The sequence below is a fragment of the Epinephelus moara genome, chromosome 5, assembly GCF_006386435.1.
Source record: "Epinephelus moara isolate mb chromosome 5, YSFRI_EMoa_1.0, whole genome shotgun sequence".
Classification (NCBI taxonomy): Eukaryota; Metazoa; Chordata; class Actinopteri; order Perciformes; family Serranidae; genus Epinephelus; species Epinephelus moara.
Window position 1 is genome coordinate 10,943,424 of NC_065510.1, and position 18,499 is coordinate 10,961,922.

The 18,499-nt window shown below is 42.8% G+C and overlaps 1 protein-coding gene across 1 annotated transcript in view; it reads right to left on the reverse strand.

Annotated features, from left to right (window-relative positions):
- abcc6a (ATP-binding cassette, sub-family C (CFTR/MRP), member 6a) overlaps nucleotides 1–18,499 on the reverse strand; it is a 40,336-nt gene that overhangs the window by 6,490 nt on the left and 15,347 nt on the right. The window contains exons 4-19 of the mRNA XM_050044216.1: nucleotides 15,436–15,573; nucleotides 11,621–11,743; nucleotides 10,432–10,493; nucleotides 10,163–10,294; nucleotides 8,269–8,475; nucleotides 6,286–6,463; nucleotides 5,901–6,062; nucleotides 5,712–5,804; nucleotides 4,955–5,158; nucleotides 3,894–4,040; nucleotides 2,663–2,750; nucleotides 2,041–2,110; nucleotides 1,820–1,946; nucleotides 1,549–1,725; nucleotides 841–1,008; nucleotides 447–630 (exon numbers count right to left, since the gene is read on the reverse strand). Of these exons, the coding sequence (XP_049900173.1) occupies nucleotides 447–630; nucleotides 841–1,008; nucleotides 1,549–1,725; nucleotides 1,820–1,946; nucleotides 2,041–2,110; nucleotides 2,663–2,750; nucleotides 3,894–4,040; nucleotides 4,955–5,158; nucleotides 5,712–5,804; nucleotides 5,901–6,062; nucleotides 6,286–6,463; nucleotides 8,269–8,475; nucleotides 10,163–10,294; nucleotides 10,432–10,493; nucleotides 11,621–11,743; nucleotides 15,436–15,573 (2,260 nt within the window). The remainder of the gene's footprint in view (nucleotides 1–446; nucleotides 631–840; nucleotides 1,009–1,548; nucleotides 1,726–1,819; nucleotides 1,947–2,040; nucleotides 2,111–2,662; nucleotides 2,751–3,893; nucleotides 4,041–4,954; nucleotides 5,159–5,711; nucleotides 5,805–5,900; nucleotides 6,063–6,285; nucleotides 6,464–8,268; nucleotides 8,476–10,162; nucleotides 10,295–10,431; nucleotides 10,494–11,620; nucleotides 11,744–15,435; nucleotides 15,574–18,499) is intronic.

An 18,499-nucleotide genomic window follows, 5' to 3' on the forward strand; every position in this document is an offset into this window, starting at 1 on the left:
TGAGAGTTGCTTAGTGGTGCATGATTGCACTAGTGATTTCTGCCAGTTAAAAAAGTGGTTTTGGGCCCAATGGCATCACGTGGCGGACTTGGAAGTTATAATTCCACTGCTTGGAAGAAAAAAAATTGAGTCATGTAAGGAGGTAGATTGCGTCGGTGGATGGGTCAGACAAACACAGGACCTACCCGAGGAGACAGGTGTTTGTGTCCCATGTGAAATCTAGTGAACTTTGAGGTATTATCAGGTATGCTGTCACCATGTTTCTTTTCCTAAATCTCACCTAACTTACTTAACTTTACTTGCCTAAACCTAACCAATGTAACTTTACATTGAGTAACTTCATGTTAAGTATGTAACATGACGAGCCATTGGTGGGGCACTAATTTGTTAGATGCCATACGAACCGATACATTTCTGAAGTTTATTTGTACTGCAATGTTTCTCACCTCTCTGAATGGCGCTCTCTTTTCTCTCTGTGCTGGCAAAAGTGTGAATGAAGTCAGCGAAGGCGCCATGGCGGCTGAGGAGCTCCTGGTAGGAGCCGCTCTCTGTGATTTCTCCGTCTCCCAGGACGATGATGAGGTCAGCCTGTGGCAGGAAGCTCATCCCATGGGTCACTAGGATGCGGGTCTGTACAGTAAGCCACACACGACAGAAAATAGCATGTAAGCACAATCCAACACTAAATTGAGGCTTTCTTGAAAACAAAGGTGTCAGCAAAGTGGTGGTTTCCACAATATGATAACAATAGTGCAGGCCATGTGTTTGGTGTAGGTATTGTAAAACCATGTTTTGACTCTTTGCAGCTGAATTGGATTTTGGTTTTGTTAAATATATTACCTTGTCTCTAAGGACTCCTTTTGGTCCAATGACTTTGTCAAAGATGTGTTGACCCACATGTGCATCAACTGCAGACAGAGGATCATCCATGAGGTATACATCAGCCTTTCTGTAGACAGCTCTGGCCAGGCTCACCCTCTGCTTCTGCCCACCTGAGAGGTTCAGTCCCTGCATGGATGCAATTATTCAAAAGGTTAGATAAAACTCACTGAATTTAGAGATTTATTTAAAGGAACAGTGTGTAAGATTTACAGGGATTTAGTGGCATCTAGCAATGAGTGCTGCAAATTGCAACCAGCTGAAACTTCTCCTGAGCTGAATTATCTGCATAGGTCTCTTCTTCACTAAAACAAACAGACCCGGAGATGTAAACAGGAGAAAACAAAGAATAAAGCATTTCTATGTTACAAATCAGTTTCTCTGACGCTGTACTGCATGTCGGAGATGGGCTGCTATCCCAGCACTTGCTAATGAATGCTCACCTTTTTTGTCTGAGAACTTAGATCCAGACATTCAGGAGGTTTTTACTGGGAGCTGAATTATCCACAGTGGTCTCCTCCTCTCCAAAACAAACAGACCCGTTGATTTAAACCAGTAAAACCACTGAATAAAGCAGTTTCACTTTAGAAAACATGCTTTCTGCCAATATATCCCCCTAAATCCTCCACACTGCACTTTAAATCACCATTTCTCCATTTCCATATATACCTTCTCTCCAATTTCTGTAGCATCTCCGGCAGGTAGGATGTCCAGGTCGGGCAGCAGTGCACAGGCCTCCAGCACTCGATTGTACCATGTCTTCAGTTTCTCTCGGCCGAATATGATGTTGTCCTGAACTGTGGCGTTCTGGATCCAGGCTTGCTGGGGCACATAGGCCACAGAGCCCTGCGGAGACAGATGTCAGAAGAAAGAGTCAGTATTTATTAAACGAAACCCACAACTAGGAATAGAACTTGCACATGGGGCATGAGCTCAATACCTTAACAGCGACATGGCCGCTTCTTTTCTCTGTTTCACCGAGCATGGCGGACAACAAAGAAGACTTTCCACTGCCCACATGCCCGACCACAGCGACCAGGGCACCTCGTGGCACATGGATACTGATCCTGTCAACAAAGAAAGACCTTGTCCTGTAAGTCTCTCTTTGTTTTTACTGTAGATTAAGTCATTTGTTTTTATTCTTTTTGTAATAACTCGTACCTTTTAAGACATGGAGGGCCCTCTGCAGACCAGCTGAAAGTGCCGTTTTCTATCACCACGTCTTCTCCATCTAAACAAGGAAAAACAGTTGAGTAAAATGAACAAAACCTGTAATAAACGCTGAGGACGGGACGTGTTCTTCCAACCTGAGCCACAAACAAACTTTCAAAACAAAAATTCCCCCTTGAAGTTACTCGTCAGAGCGCAGTCTGGGCGTAATTACAAGTGAATTTGCTTAATCATACAAATTACAGAGCTGTTGCTTTTTCACAAGCTGTCTTAGGAAGTGTTGACAGATTACAGACAGAGGAGGACTGCAGTATTTTTTTTATTCTCTATGAATCATATGTCTGAATTCATGCTGTGATTTACGTTCAACCACTAAATGGGAACATCCTATAATTACCCTGTCTACCAGTCAGCCTGGGACCCAGGAAGTGACAGTGCACATGATCCATACAAGGCTGTGGTGCTCCACAGATATAAACAACAAAATCCTGCGGGCTGCTCATATTGATCATGGCAGCCTGTGATTTCAGGCAGTATGGGGAACAAATTTTTTAAAATTGGTGAAATAAAACAGCACAGAAAGTTAAAGCTCAAACAAGGGTGGGGCTCTTACCAGAACTCACTGGACCCTTGGAGACATTGTCCAGTTTCAGTTCCTCTGAGCACAGGTACTTTCCCAGACGTCTCAGTGAAACCATAGCCTGAAACAGAGCCAGCGGTTAGACCTACAGCCATCATATGGGAGAGTTATTATAGTTCTGTATTTTTCATTTCATTTCGTTTGTAATTTTTGTTTTCGAGTTCAGCTAGTTTTCAGAGTGGGTTTGCTCATTTCACTTCAGTTGTTTTAGTTTTAGTTCAGTTTGTTATTAGTTTCAGTTTTAGTGGTAGTTTTTTTACTTTAATTTGGGGGGTATTTGTCAGGGGCAAGGTTTATAAAGGTAAGAACCATGGACTATATAAACCAACAGATGTAGCCACGGTGATGTCACCCACTGGTTTGTGGACTGTGGTTTTGAAGCCGTGTGTTTGGCATTTCGGCTGTCCCCATGTTGGTGTTTTGGAGTCAGCAGTGACCATGTTTTGGACAAAGAGGGTGGAGCTGTGGAGGAGCAAGGGGGGAGGCTGACCCAAAGACTGTTGACACCTCGCAGACAGCCATCAATAAAATAAAAATATGAGTAATTTTAAGCCTTAACAAAATGTTAACGCATGAGTTATGTAGAGTTGTCTACAGTTGTCTTGAATGTTGAAATTTGCTATAAAGACTAAACCATTTTTGTTTTTACCAGGCTGTAAACATGTTTATTTATGCTGTACAGTTGGGCTTGTAAACATGGGTGTCTATGGGGATTGACCCTCAAGTGGCCGTTCAAAGAACTGCAGTTTTTGGTATTTCCATTTTGGCTTCGTACAGTGTGTAGGATTTAGTGGCATCAAGCTGTGAGGTTGCAGAACTGAAACCTCTCCCATGTGCCAAGCGTGTAGGAGAACTACAGTGGCCAATGCAGAAATGCAAATGGCCAGCTAGTGTTTGATTTGTCCGTTCTGGGCTACTGTAAAAACAACATGGTGGACTCCGTGGAGGAGGACCTGCTCCGTATGTGGATATAAACAGCTCATTCTAAGGTAAAAAAACCCACGATGTTTCTTATTCTAAGGTGATTATAAACTAATAAAAACATAGTTATGAATATTATTTAGCATTTATGCCAACAGTTGCCCCTAAATCCTACACACTGGACCTTTAATACCCTTGAGTGGGGCCCTAAAATTTCCTTATCATGAACCACAGGTGGAAAAAAACAACTTAATCACAGGTATTAAATGAAAATGTCCCCTACCTGCATAGTCGTGCTTATGGCAAATGGCAGCTGACTGAGTGGGGTCTTCAGGATGTTGATCAGCGCCATTGAGACGAAAACCTTCTGTGCATCCAGGACGTTCCTGTCATCGAGCGTCACGTAGACTCCAAACATGGCGAAGGCAATCTTGGGTGGAAAAAAAGATGTTAAATGTTACCTTTACAGGCAAAAACTTGTGCGATCTTTGAAGACACAATTTAGAGGATAAGGCTGGTATTATTCTAAATTTCTCTAATTGTCAATATATCCCAAGAAAAGAGCAAAACTAACAGTAATGCATTAGTCTGTCTCTCAGCAGTCTCTTGACTTCCCCGCCCTGTCTGAGGCACTCAGCCCCGAGCCTTACAGAAGATATGAATCTTTAAAGACAGGTCACAAATATATAATTTCATGCTTTGTTTCATTTTTTGCCACGCTAGCAGCACGGCTCTTTAATTTGTCCGAGGCTTTTTTTTCCCTGTACTGTGATGTTGAAGGGTAGCTCCTGCATCTTTCAACTTGGACTCTACTTTCCCAGTTTTTGTGTCGAAGTGACTAACAACAGCTTTTGACACTGGTCTGGTGTTGAGAGAGAGGGCTACAGCCAGCAGCTGGGCATTATGGGGCATTGGGCACCCTCACTTTATATCCATTGAAAGTGGTTACTTTTGCCAAAGTCAGGCTCAGATTCCGGTCTGTTCATTGTTGTGGCTAAGTCTCAAGTCTCAAAAAGAAGTCTCGTTTTGTAATCTCATGAGGTGTCACTTGCAGGAAGACAATGCTGCAACACTGAAAACCTTTTAGATAACATTAAACTATGCTTCCTGTACTCCAACTCAACACACTATTGCCTCTCACTCATGTTTCCAGTGTTGCCTTCCTGAAATATGTCACGAAAGCCACACGAGAGTCACAAAAATTTAAATAATAGGGTCCAGGTTGAAAAATGCAGAAGTTACCCCTTTAACTGGACTAGTACAAAGCTCTTCACACTAAACACTGTAAGCTGGGCTTTGCATGTAGGCTTTTTGTTAGTGGCTCTTTTAGTTGAGTGCCCTTACCAGGAAAGATGAGGAGTTGAAGGATGCGATAGAGATGGAATAAAGGATCTGAGACTTCTTCAGGGCTTTGAGCTCTTTTTCTCTGTGGCCCAAAACCTGCTCCAGGAAGGCCTTCTCCCAGGCGTAGAACTTCAGGATCTTTATCCCATTCAGGATCTCATTCATCAGTCTGATGCGGCCATCCATGAACTTCATTTGAATCTCCTGTTGACCAGACAAAGAGGTTTTACTGTCAGAAAAATAAACTCTCCAGAGCTGAAACTGTGGTACGGTGGAAAGACAATTACCAGACCAAAGCAAATACATGCATTTGTGAACATGGGTTTGTCTGCCCTCATTACAGCTGTAGTAGTTTTCCTGAACATCATAGAACTTGTTTAATTCTGTAAGAATTTATTGCTTGTTACATTTTGGTGATTTTTACAACACGGAAACAACAAAGGGCCAGGAATGTGGTCACTGCATTCAAGACCAAGTTCGATTAAATTGGCATCCAAATTTACAGAACCGTCTGTTGTTTTTCCAAAGAAATGAAAAATGATGTCCTCCTACTGCCCACCCTTTCCTTTCATTGTTTTTCAAACACGTTATATGAGGCAGACATCAAAAGGACAAGAGAGAATGTACCATCCAGGCCAAACACCCACGCGGCTCTTCAGCCACTATCTAAACCAGCTGTGGCATCCCTGACCTAACATGCCAGATGTCAGGGCTACTGGAGTGAATGTGTGAAGGATTCCTGTAAGTGCTTTTTTACCTGCAGCTTGCTTCTTTTCTTTGCTATGAATCCGTTGAGTGGAAAAATGAGAATGACAGTGGCGATTCCTGCCAAAGCCGAAGGCCCGAGATGCTGAATAAAACAAAGAATGAAACGGTGTCAAACTCCTTTTAGTTAAAAAGCAGTCACGCAAGAATGAGTGCCATTATGAAAAACATTTTGACGTACCTGCCAGAGGAAGAAGAGACAAAGAGCAATTTCGATAGGAGCCAGCCAGACAGCGTTGAAGTACACCACAAAGTCCATGAGCTTCTGAGTGTCTGCCGAGACCAGATTGACAATCTCGCCCACAGTGCAAGTCCTCCTGGCAGAGCTGTTTATCACCAAAGACTGGATTGACAACAAAAGAGACAAAGACATTTTAGCTCTTGGTTGTCCAATATAAATTTACACCCTCGTAAAGATTTCAGACGATCATCCATCTTAGGTAAAAGCTGTTCATCATATGCTGTTTTCCTGTCTGGAAAGAGAGACCGCTTTTGTTTTTGCCATTTAAAACATAATTTATGTGGTGTCTAGAGGTTAGTGGCTACATGTCCGTGGATTTACGCACCTTCCTGTAAACCAAGCCCATAACAGCTGTCTTCACCCTCATCCCCACTGTGAAGCAAGTGTACATGTACTGATGGTTGAAGAGGGACTGGAGACAGGACAGCAGGAACATCAGGGTGGCGTAGAAGTAGCCTTTCCAGAGCGGTGCGTCTTCGTCTCTCATGAAACCCAGAAGAAGACTGTGGAGGAAGAGAAGTAGAAGATCAATGCGGATGTTTAGTAGTTTGGACGTTTTTAATGGTGAGTACTGCAGATTGCAACTGGCTGAAACCCCTCCTGGTTAGAATTCCTTCAGTGTTAATTGTTCAGGAGGTTTTTACCAGGAGCCAAATTATCCACAGAAGTCTCTTCCTCTCCGAAACAAACGGACCAGGTGATTTAAACTGGTTAAAACACTGAGTTAAGCAGTTTCATGTCGAAAAAGGTTTTTTAAGCTGCTCATCGCGGAGGGGCTGCTAACTACTGCGGCTGACGTGAATGGCCAGATCTAGAGTCAGTGTTTGGTTCAAATCTGGGCTACCGGAGAAACATAGTGGTGCAACATGGCAATCTTTGTAGATGAGGACCTGCTCCCTATGTAGATATAAATGCCTTCAAAGGTAACAAAAACACAACGATTCTTGTTTTCAGGTGATTATACACTTAAAATAAACATACTTATTTTATTATTTTCCATAGCAGCCAGTATATCCCCCTAAAAATCCTACTCAGTGAACCTTTTTCGGGTCATGTTTACAATGCATCAAAACCATATTTCAGTGTATGAATTTCCCTGGAAAGTAATGAATGAAACAAATCAGTGCAGACAGCTTTTTACCCTGTCAACATGATTTTTTTTACTGTGTTTTTTCATTCACTGTGGTATTATGAGACTTTCATTGTGCTCCTTAAACCAATGGCCGTGAGCGCTGCTGTGGCTGCTGGCTGACTGGTGCGCACAAAGTAGTTCAAGTTGCACAACAGTGCTCAGCTTGTGGCCGGGCTGCCCTCACACTTGGCCAGCGGCTCCCTTATTGTGGCCCGGCAGCATTTCTGCCATTTAGAGCCTCCTCTCCTTCTCCGCCTGTCCTCCTTAGTGGAGCACAGAGGCCCTGTGGTCTCGTCTACTTTTCCTGCTCACAGCTCCATGACCGTAATTAACACTTCCACTGATTCTGTGCTGTGCATCAACAACAACATTCCAGTCTGGCTAGTGGGATTGTGTGGCGGGTGGCGGGTCAGCCATGACCTGTTTTCACTGCTGCCAGCTTCTGTTGTTGTTCGGTTGTCTGAGTCACAAATCATTGAAAACGGGACAATGAAGGTGATATCTGAGGTGATTACCAAGGAGTTGTTGACACAGTAACATATATCTTGACTGTGGTATTTTTTGTTTTGCCTCAATCTGCTAAACCCATGTTTCTTTAAATGATCATACCAGGAAAATCTAATCTCTTTCATTTAAATGCCTAAGTTGAATTGGACTGTTCATCCCCCAAACCCACAATAAAACCTATTTTTACTCTCGCCTGGACTGCAGTCCATCCAGGTAATTTGAGCTGAGGTTTGGGAATATTGGCTGCAGCTTTTCTTAATACAGTGCATTCAATGCCATTGGTTTGTGGGACTCCGAGCACTGAAAAAGTTATATTTAAAAAAACTCAACAACAACATCTCTTTCCAGATATAATGACATGGTTACCTGCGCTAGCAACCTTCTTATGAGCGGTTTTATTGAGAACTTGTTTTTTATCAAAGCACAACTGCCTGATCTCTATCTTTGTGCAGAATGAACAAACTCTGCATAAGAACTTTTGTGGATTATCTTGTTATTTTGGCCGCTGTCTGCACCACAAACCAAATACCCCGGAGCTTCACGGTATTGGGTCGAGGGACAGCTAATATCTCCAAACACTGGCAAATTACACCACAGCTATTTATTGCCAGATTGCACTCACAGTGAGAGCATATTTCAGTTTTGGTGCACTTTTCCTGTAAGTCTTACCTGAGCACCTGGGGGATGGCGAACATGAAGGCATCGTGGAAGATGATACACAGGGTACCAGTCAGAAAGTATGGACCGAACTTGCGTGCCAGTGTCCTGAGCAGGAAGAATCCAGAGCTCTGCTCCTTCTGCAACTTCCTGAGGAGCTGGGCCTGGTCTGGCAGTCTGCTCCCCAACGCCACGCCCGACGCTAAGGCCTTCTCCTGCCTGCCAGAGGGAGAGAACGCACGCAGTCACACATCTGTGTCAGAGATGCCCCAACATGATGCTGGCGCCTTTTAAGTCTTTAATGTAAAACAGACTGTAAAAAATAAACCCTGTTGTTATTCGTATCATCACTGATGGACTCAAGAATTCACCAGCAGTAAAAAGCATTATACACTGACATAATTATTGGACTTAACGAGGGACCTTCAAAGCGCTGGATCACGTTAACAAGCTATGGCACTGGGCTCTTTTCTTCACATTATGGTACTGTCCTCAAGGGACTCTTTTGGATCTATTTTTGGCCCAAAATGCCTCTGTCGATGAGACATCCAGAATTTCAATTTACCGCAATCATGGCTAAGTCATGCTCTGCTTGGGTCATTAATTCAGCCAGCACCATGCTGACGTTTGACCACAATGCAATAAAATGGAGCCGAACCTTTGGCTGTTAATCTGTGAAAATAGCGAGACAATATATGGTGAATCACAGGCCTGTGTCAAAATAGCAGGCCATATGTGCACATCCTGCACATGTCTTTTCTCTTTGAAGATTAGTCTTCTGCTGTGTGATTCTTCACGCTACAACTAATGTCTGATAAACAGAAGATTAGGCAGCCAATCACAGGGCTCAGTCAAGGGGCAGATGTTATTCATAAGGGTCATTTTACTCATCATGAGGGGTATTACACATCATTTAAAAACAAGATGTGTACTCCATATTATATCTCCTGTGGCTCTAAATTTGGCTTTCTAAAGTCTAAAATAACCCGGGTGATGTCATTAGGGTTATGATGTCATCAGGATTATTTTGGTTTGGGCTTAAAGACTAAAAATTCGTAGCATTAAGTTTGCATTACAGACTGGGGGCATGGAGTTTGAAAGACTTAAGTGTTAACAAGGCAGGGAGGGTCCGACCAAACGATGCTATTTGTTGCATTATGGGAAATGTAGTGTTCTGAGTACAGCCTGACAGAGCAGTTTACACTGTGCACTCTTAGTGTTGTTTAAAGGGAGGGTTCAATCAATCTAGACTGTTTTGGTGTGACCCGGTTACTCAAGATAATCCACAGACCTTGTTGTGAGCAGTTTCATTTGCTACTATTTGCTATCTACCAAACTACAACCCCAACCATATCACCACACAGACATAAGTGTGCATCTAATGCTAGTGCAGCTGAGGAGGACACCACTAATGTTCACATCTTGCATTGTCACTAGCACAAGCCTCTCGTCCATGAGTAGATGCACTTTTCCCCTCTGCACGATGGTATGGTTGGCAGGTGTAGTTTGGTAGAAAAATAGTTCCCACATGTAACTGCTCAGATCAAGGTCTGTGGAGTGTCTTGAGTAACTGGGTCATGATTTCTGGGAAGAGACATTGCTGCTGAGTTTTTCTAATGTACTATTTTGGTGTTTTGAACACCACAAACCCAGTGTCATCTAGTTCCATTATACTCGAGAGAAGGCAGACATCTCTACACTCGACTGCAACTGCAACTCACACCAAAACAATCTAGACTGATAAATAACACCACAGGTAAGAGGAAAAATGTGTATTTTTAAATTTTTGGACAAACTGCCCTTTAAGCTGTCTTTTGTGAGTCTCCCATCTTAATGAAAGTACAACACTAAACTCCCCGGGGGTTCCCCTTTAAACTATCAAACATCAATTATCAGACGTTCTCACTTTTGAAGTTTGGCACATTCGTCTGTCCAGTCCTCTTCCAGCTCAGAGATGATCTTCCGTGACGTGTCTTCCTCCCTGAGGGTCCACAGGTCCTCTGCTGCCAGCGGTGTGCGATATCCTTTCACAACAAGCCTGAGGAGGTGGCGAGGAGATGATTCACTCACATAATCATCAACAAAACACACATATTATTGTAAACAAATACAAACTGTTGCTGGAGTGAGTCAGCCGAAGCCAAAAAATGATGGGGTTTTGAAGAACCATCTTACCCAGTGAACCACCAGAAGAGGATCTTTGACAGGAAAGAGGCATCTTTCACGGGACAGGGATTCTGCAACAGATTAGAGACCAGACTCACTGTTGTTTTCGCAGTAAATCTCTTCCCACTTAAAGGATTTTGTGGACACACACACAGCTTCACAGAGGCATTTGGTTGACAGTTGAATAGTGCACTTGTGAAGAGTGTGTTTAATGATGCTAATGTGTGTACAGTCAGGGGGTCTATTGTGGGGAGCGGAGGCCATGAACTCCCACTGCACAGCATAAATAGAATTCAGTGTTAGCGCATGGTGGAGATGACGTTTTGAGGTCTAGCGCAGACAGAGCGGAAATGTGTCATCACAAACTGTCCAACAAGTGCATACACACACACACACACACACACACACACACACACACATTCAGACACACAGAAAGTTTGGCTCCTCTCACGCATACTTTACGGCATCTCTCCACCCTGCCTCCCCCTCACCCGGGTGTTTGCTCTCTTCATTACCAGTGCTCTTGCTCTTCGTCCCCTCACTTCCTCTCTTCCTGTGAGTAACTCTAACCAGAGCGTGGGGCGGAGAGGAGGAGGAGGTGGAGGAAGACAAGGAGGACACACCAAGAAGCGACCAATGGGTGTGTCCACCACGCCAGACTGCGGCTTCTGCACCCTCAGCCTCCTCACCGCCGGCCAAGAGTTTCTTAGGGACTTTTCCAGCTATTTTGATTGTTTATCACCGGGGAAATATTACGTCACACGTCTGTTTGATTGATTGGAAGCTAATTTTCATTCACCTGTCATCTCCCCTGAGTCAACATGCCATTTCGAGCTTGACAAAGCGTTGTCAGGCTCATGTTTGATGGCACAGTGAGATCTGTATTAAGTAATGCCTGTGTTGTTGTGTGGTCATGGACTCTAAGCAGCGGTCGTGATGTTATCCAACACTAAAGTGAGTCGTGTTGATGGTATGCTGGAGAACAACGACAAACACACATTCACACTCCCCTCATAGGAAGCCAAGGCGGTGAAGTGAGAGTGGAAGGAGGGAGGGAGGTGAATCACATCATTTCCTCCAAAAGGGAAAAATGTCTTGACAACAAAAGTTTAAAACCACAAGATAGCTGCTCAGGCGTTTTCTTTCCTGGGTATTGGACTTTTTTGAACGGAAGTGGGATACATTCTCCTCTGCCTACCTTTTCCAAGACTGTTTTTCCCTCTGGAGGCTGGTCAGCAAAACAGCACAGGAAGAGCTGGGCCAGTTGGATTGTGAAGTAGGAGAAGAAGGCGAGGTATCGCACAATATCGGAGGCAATGCCCTGTGGAGTAAGAAAGCACAGATTAAGGAGGCTGCTGAAAAACACTAGTCTTTCAGTCAGGGTTCCTTCAGTTTATTTGTTTTAAGCTATTCCAGACAAGTTTCGTAAGGCAGACTTTTATTTTAAACCACGCGCACAATTAATTGGCTCTGTGGCCGAGCGTACGCCACAGAAAAATAACATTGTTCTTAAATAAAGACATAAGGTTTTCAACAGGATCACAATGTTTTGGTTGTTTCATCTCTTTCAACATAACTGAACAAATCAAACAACATCCTGTGGTTTGCAGCCGCATTTATCTTCTTTGCGGCTTTGTGTGCAGTTTCACAACAACACGAAAATTCATTACATGGCGTTTCCCATGCTTACACATTGTATAGGAGAAGATATGGTTTATACGCCAGGATCACAGACATCATAAAGAGTATTTTGGGACCTTTAGGCTAAATCAGTGTGCAAAGCCAAAGTCTTTAATGGTGTTCTTTATATAAATGAAGCGATAGTTAAAGCTGCCTCTCAGTCACGCTAAGAGACCGTATCTGTAAATAGGGAGATTGTGGTTTTACAAACCAGCACCCTTACATTCAATCAAGGCAGCAGCTGCGATATTAACCACTCAGAGACTTTTGTGAAATGTAGGACTCGCATGTTATTCTTAACATACAGAAATTGTGGGGTTTGGCAGAGGCATTGTTTACTACTGGGTCAAGGCTACTTGCCACAGCCAGTCTGTTGTGTAACAGAATATGAAAGTCAGAGCCATGGTAAACAGTAAAAACGACTTTCTCTGAAAAGTGTGGTGCTGTGCCCAGAAAGGAGATACGAAGGGGCCAAATGGATCCGGCCACACACTGAAAAACAGGGTCAAGATGGTCTGAGAGTGGGTGGGGAAAAAAATGTAGGTCAAGCGACTAAGAATGGCAAAGGGTCAACAAACATGAACTCAGTCAACTGAAACCATCGTCACTGCAATGTGAATTAGACACTTTCTTTATAAATATTTAGAAAATGTGTCAGTGCAATATGTAAATGTGAGACGATCGAACTGCTGAGCTGTGCTGCAACACTTGTTCTTCTTATGACAAGATAAGAATACCATTTACTATCGCACACAGAAAAAATGTGCTGCAATATTAAAGATGTCAGCAACTAAATATTCTACAAGACAAATTGTGACATGCACCCATATACAAAACTAAGCCAGCAGCTGGTTAGCTTAGCTTAGCACAAAGAAGGTAACAGAATCCTCCTACCAGCACTTCAAACTCATAATTAAAAAGTTATATCTCTTTTGTTGAAATTCGTACAAAAAACAAAACAAAAACAACATAAGAATACTTTTTTTTTTTTTTTTTTTTTTTTTTTTAACTTTTTTTTCTCTACATTTTCAGACAGATTAAAGAAACAAGATTTTAGAGGTTTTGTTTGGTGGATTTTGTCACCTTTTGACAGAGCCCGGCTAGCTTCCTGTCTGTGCGCTAAATTAAGCTAGTTAGCCTAAATTAAGCTTCTTAGAGGGAATGGGAATCCTAGAGTATTCTGGGGCAGTGCTGCCATCTTGGACGGATAAGTGTCTGTAGCTGTGGTCGCCACTGGCGTAATCATCAGTGAATTGTTCATCATCACAGCTACGCTCGAGAGACAAATGCACGTAGAAAGAGAAGCTCTAAACAGAGTCAATGGAGCAAAATATTACAAAGTTTAAGTCAGTTAATGATCTCGATATACAGACTTGACAGCTTGCCACATGGGGTTCTTCTCAACTAACTCTCGGAAGGAAATTAACTAAGAATGTTTCCCCCGGATGTTGAACTATTCTATTAGCTTAGTGAAAAGTCAATGTTAACATCCTTTGTTTTATTGAATGAAGGGTGCAGTGAAAAGTCCTTGCTCCGTCTTTTTAACTTGTTTGTTTTAGCAGTTGTCTTCACGGGGTGGTGAAGGAATGAGTCCTAAACCCGGAAATGAGTCAACAGGTTTTTGGTTATCGTCACGCTGGACATGGCTTTACAGCCTTGTTGAGGTGGTGATGTTGAAGTCATGTGTTTGTGGTGTAATTTCTTTATGACTTAGTGTTAACTTTTCACTTCCGGCGATTGAATTTATGCCTCAGAAATCCTAAAAGTGGTGTTCCTTTGTGAAGATTGTCAAGTGTAACTATCATAAATTTTTGTCAGCCACAGAGCTTATTTTCTGCAGTAATCCAAAATCCAGTGGATACGATATGGTGGAGAAATATATGGGTGGTCACGTGTGTATCCTATGTGCATGCGTGTGGTTGAATGAAATGAAAACATCTGTCCGAATTCCAAATGGCCTCGCATTATGTGCGGATGCATAGATTTCCATCTGGCTGTGTTTACGGCAGTGTAGGCCCATAAACACAGCGCTGACGTTCCTCTGGTCTGACCCTAGGCTGCCATGTCTCACCAGCATTTATCCCAGGGCCATCATTACTCTCCCCCAAGCAGTGTGGGAATGTCACACTGAGGACGATAAAACAGAAATATGGATGTGTGTGTTTGTGTGTTTTTTATAGAAATGCAAATGCGACTGCCCCACGGCTGCATGCGCTCAAATAGAAACTTACCCCGTGCAACAATGATTGCAGTGTCTGACACGAGACACAGGAAGAAAAGGGAAAACTTAAACACACACAGGCCTGACCAGAATTGGCAGTGTCATCCTCCAACACTTGGTTAACTTTGGGTTACCTTGGTTGAAATATGGGGATGAAACAGAAACTCTTTGCTGACACAGGGTATATCTCAAGCTGTGCTGCTGGAGTCTTGTGTCTAGACTATGTGTAGGAGTAGACCTGATTAGATATCCCTGTATGGTGTTCTGACACTGCAGGTTCACTGAGTTCATTTTTGACAAACACATTCACTTTGCCTCTAAATTATTCCTTTATTTCAATACAAAGACATTTGGAATAAAGCACCAAGTGTTATTATATGCAGTAGGAAAAGATGATGATATATCTATTATACTGTGTGGTACTGTATAGTGTTAATATTCTGTATGAATTAATAGACTAAAGCAGGGATACTCAGCTTGGTTTGCCATATATATCTACACAGGGAGTGGGTCCTTGTCTACATAGTTCGCCATGTTGCACTGCCATGTTTCCAAGATAGCAGGTACTGGCCTAGCGACCCATCTCCGACATGACAAACAGCATCATAGGGACACTGTTTAGCAACGTGAAACTCTTTTGTTAAGTGTTTTTACCAGTTTAAATCACCCGGTCTGTTTCTTTTGGAGAGGGAGGTGCCTCTGCAGATAATTCGGCTCCTGGTAAAAACCTCCTGAACAATGGACACTGAAGGAATCCTAACCAGGAGAAGTTTCAACTGGTTGCTATCTGCAGTCCTCACCTCCAGATGGCTCTAAATCTTACACACTGCTCCTTTAATATGCAAATTGCAGCCCTGCACAGTTCAGGTGTACGCAGAGGTGTTTTTAGGATTTATGAACATTCTGGGCTTCTGCTAGGGGGTCCAGGGGATCATCCTCTGGCACATTTTTCTGATAAACAAACTCTATTTTGATGCTTTTTATGCACTCTGGTATCTTTTTTTACACACAAAGTGCAAAAAAAAATCAATTCATTTTCTCTGTGAATAAGAAAATGCTAAGTGCGCCACCAGGGACACTCTAAGTTGAGTGTCACTGGCCTAAAGACATACCTCATCCATGGCCAGCTGGATCTTCGCTCTGAGAGGCACCAGGGAACAGACAACAGCCAAGACCCAGAACAGGAAGAGGAACACAGAGGAACGACAGCCTCTTATTCTTTCCAACTGGATGATGCATAAGGCCAAGATCTAGAGAGAGACAAAGAGAGACTCAGACTAATTTCAAAATTCGCATGTGTGGTTCTTACAGCACCGGAGAACAAACTACTGTAACCCCGAGCCAGGAAGCACTCAAATCTGTGATGCCACGTTAAAGAACCGCCTGGAGCGACTCAACAAAGACACAACAAGGACAGGAAAACATGCTTTCCAAGTATGAACTGAGTTTTTTTTTTTAACTCAAACCAGTCTTATTTACATACCAATGAGCTTTTTATTATAGTTACTATCACTACCAAACTTCAAACTGTTTTCTTTATTGTGGTGAAATTTTATTCAATATGCAAAAAACATCCACACAAGCTGCCATTCAGTGCTACCCAACTTTAATTCAGTTAAAAAAAAAGTACAGCTTTCTCTTATTAGATGTCACTGCCAACGTTTAACAGAGCATAGAGGTTATAATCAGATTTAGTCTGATCTAATGCAGCCGCCCGTGGTTTTGAGAAAGAACTTGGGTTCCTGGGATTTCCCTGGCCGCAGGCGCAGATGTGATCTGGCCGACTTCTGCCTATAAAGAAACGACACATGTATGGTATGCCGCATGCCCTGCACACATAGCTTAATGTTATAATATACGTTCCTTTAAAATAACACCCTATACTGTGATGTTTTTTTCAGAAAAAGGCCTGATTCACTGTTTGGACACTGTCTGTCTGTCCTCAGAGGAGTCAGGCATCTGCCGTCCAACCACTATAATTGGTCCCTCTCTGAGTGGTTGGCCAAGTGAGACGTCACGTTGTCATGCCAGCTCATCACCAAGTGGGGAGAAAGCGGGTTTAGGTTTCATAATGGGAACCACATTGGTTACTCTGGGATGAGCCACAGTACTGTCCTGTTATAAACTATAGCGGCCTGGTAATTATATAAGCTTTTCACATCAACAACCGTATACATTTTATGGGGAGATGTGTACACATTTCTGTGTGGTGGCCGAGAGGGTGAACATCTTTATGTGCTCTGGTGGGTATAAACAACATACAGGGTTCTCATTTACTCGCTGTGGTGACCCACTGATCATTTATTCTTTGGTTCGTTCATCTTCCCTACACACTCGATACTTGCCAGTCTATTGAAGGATGAATACACAGACACTTGCAATCATACCTATGGGGAATTTAGAGTCTCCAGTCCATCTGACTGGATGTTGGAGCCAAATACACACCTACTGAAGGGATGCAAACACAGGGCCAACATGCCAACTCAAAGCACGTGAACTTTCAAGTTTTTGATGTGCTTATGGTGTGAAAATGTCCAGATTACAAGTACTCTACTAACAAGTAACTGAGTAGCTTTTTACAGTTTTCAACACAAGCTGTATTAATTGAGTTTTGTCCATTTGGGGGAAACACAATAAGCCGTAGACAAAATATTGACTTTATATCACCTTCTTAAGTTTATATTGCAAACACGATGGCAAACAGTTGCTTGTGTACACATTCAGCCAACATGAAGCAACATTAGCACTAAATTTGGAGTCGCGTCTGTGTCCAGCTGATGCATGTGGGTCCAATAATCACTCTCGTTTTAGCTTTAATTTCATCTCCGCTAACCCCTGAAGGAAACGTGTGGCTCTTTAGCCACTAAACGCTCCACTGTGTTTCCCAGCTAATTGCTAACCTTGTCTGTCTGGTGTTGGGTGCTGGGCATGTAGCGTACAGTGGGCTTTTTTTAAAGACAGCTGCGTCTGTCTGGAACTGAGGTTACAGCTGCCGTAAAACCAACACAATGAGCTGAGAGATGCTAAAAAAAAAAGTCCTATATAGCTGAGGGGAACTGCAGAGTCATCACATATAGGTTACATATAGTAGTCATGTGAACCTTGGTTGATATAACACTAGAGCTGCCAGGGGTGGCTGTGCAGCTAAAACCACCGACAGACAAAATTGGCCTGCTACTACAATGCATCGATATTTGAGGAACAAGACGTCTTAGAATGATAAAGAAATCCTTGTCCCTGTTGGTACAAGGTTCATTTATTTCTCATGCTACAACACAGGGTTCTGTAACAAAATGCAGCAGTTGTAGTCCCTTTATAATACTAACAAAATGACAATGACAATAAAATAGTATAATAAGAAAATTGCATTTATAGTAAAGGTGAATGTATGGCTTATGACGCTACACACATGCATATGAACTGATAAATGAGACTTGGATTATACTGTATGAGTTGTGAGCATTCATTAATAAATTAATTAAACAAACTGGTTTTAATCACAAATTCAAGGTAATGTGGTGAGTAACTGATAAACAACTGATCATTTTGCAGGTGAAGCATTCCTTTAGTCTTCTCTGAGACTGCATATCTCCTCCATGTATGTCAGTCAGAAGCACCATGCTAAGAACTTTATGTCCTAGACTGCTAGTACTATAAGTCCTAGACTTATGAGGTTGCGGCTGCAGCCCGACCCCAAACCTTACCATAAGCGCGGAAATCATATAGCTGACCTTGGGTGAGCATCTGAGGGCAAGTACCCTCCTATTTCTAGCCTTCCGGTCTGACTCGCCATATTGCTGCAAACCATCAACGCATCTGTTTGAAGAAGTCAGTGGGTGGAACTAAGTCCATCACTGAGCTCCGAATCAAAACCCGACCTTATAATTACATGGGAAGTGTGCAGTGCTGGGGAAGGAATATGACTTTTACGTCATGGTATCGCTGATTATAGTCAGTGTCATGTGTGTACTTTTCATCAATAGAGACCACGATTCGTTCGTGGGCTGAGAAATGTTCCCATACATTAACTTGAGCTGAAGGGCAACAAAATAAGCTGGTCTGAGCAAGAGGAGCACAGTGTTCCAGGCCTGCACACAAGGCCTGGTAGTGGGCGGCTACGATCAACCTCAAGGAAATTATATCCTTTAATATAGGTCTGGCAAGTACATTTAAAGA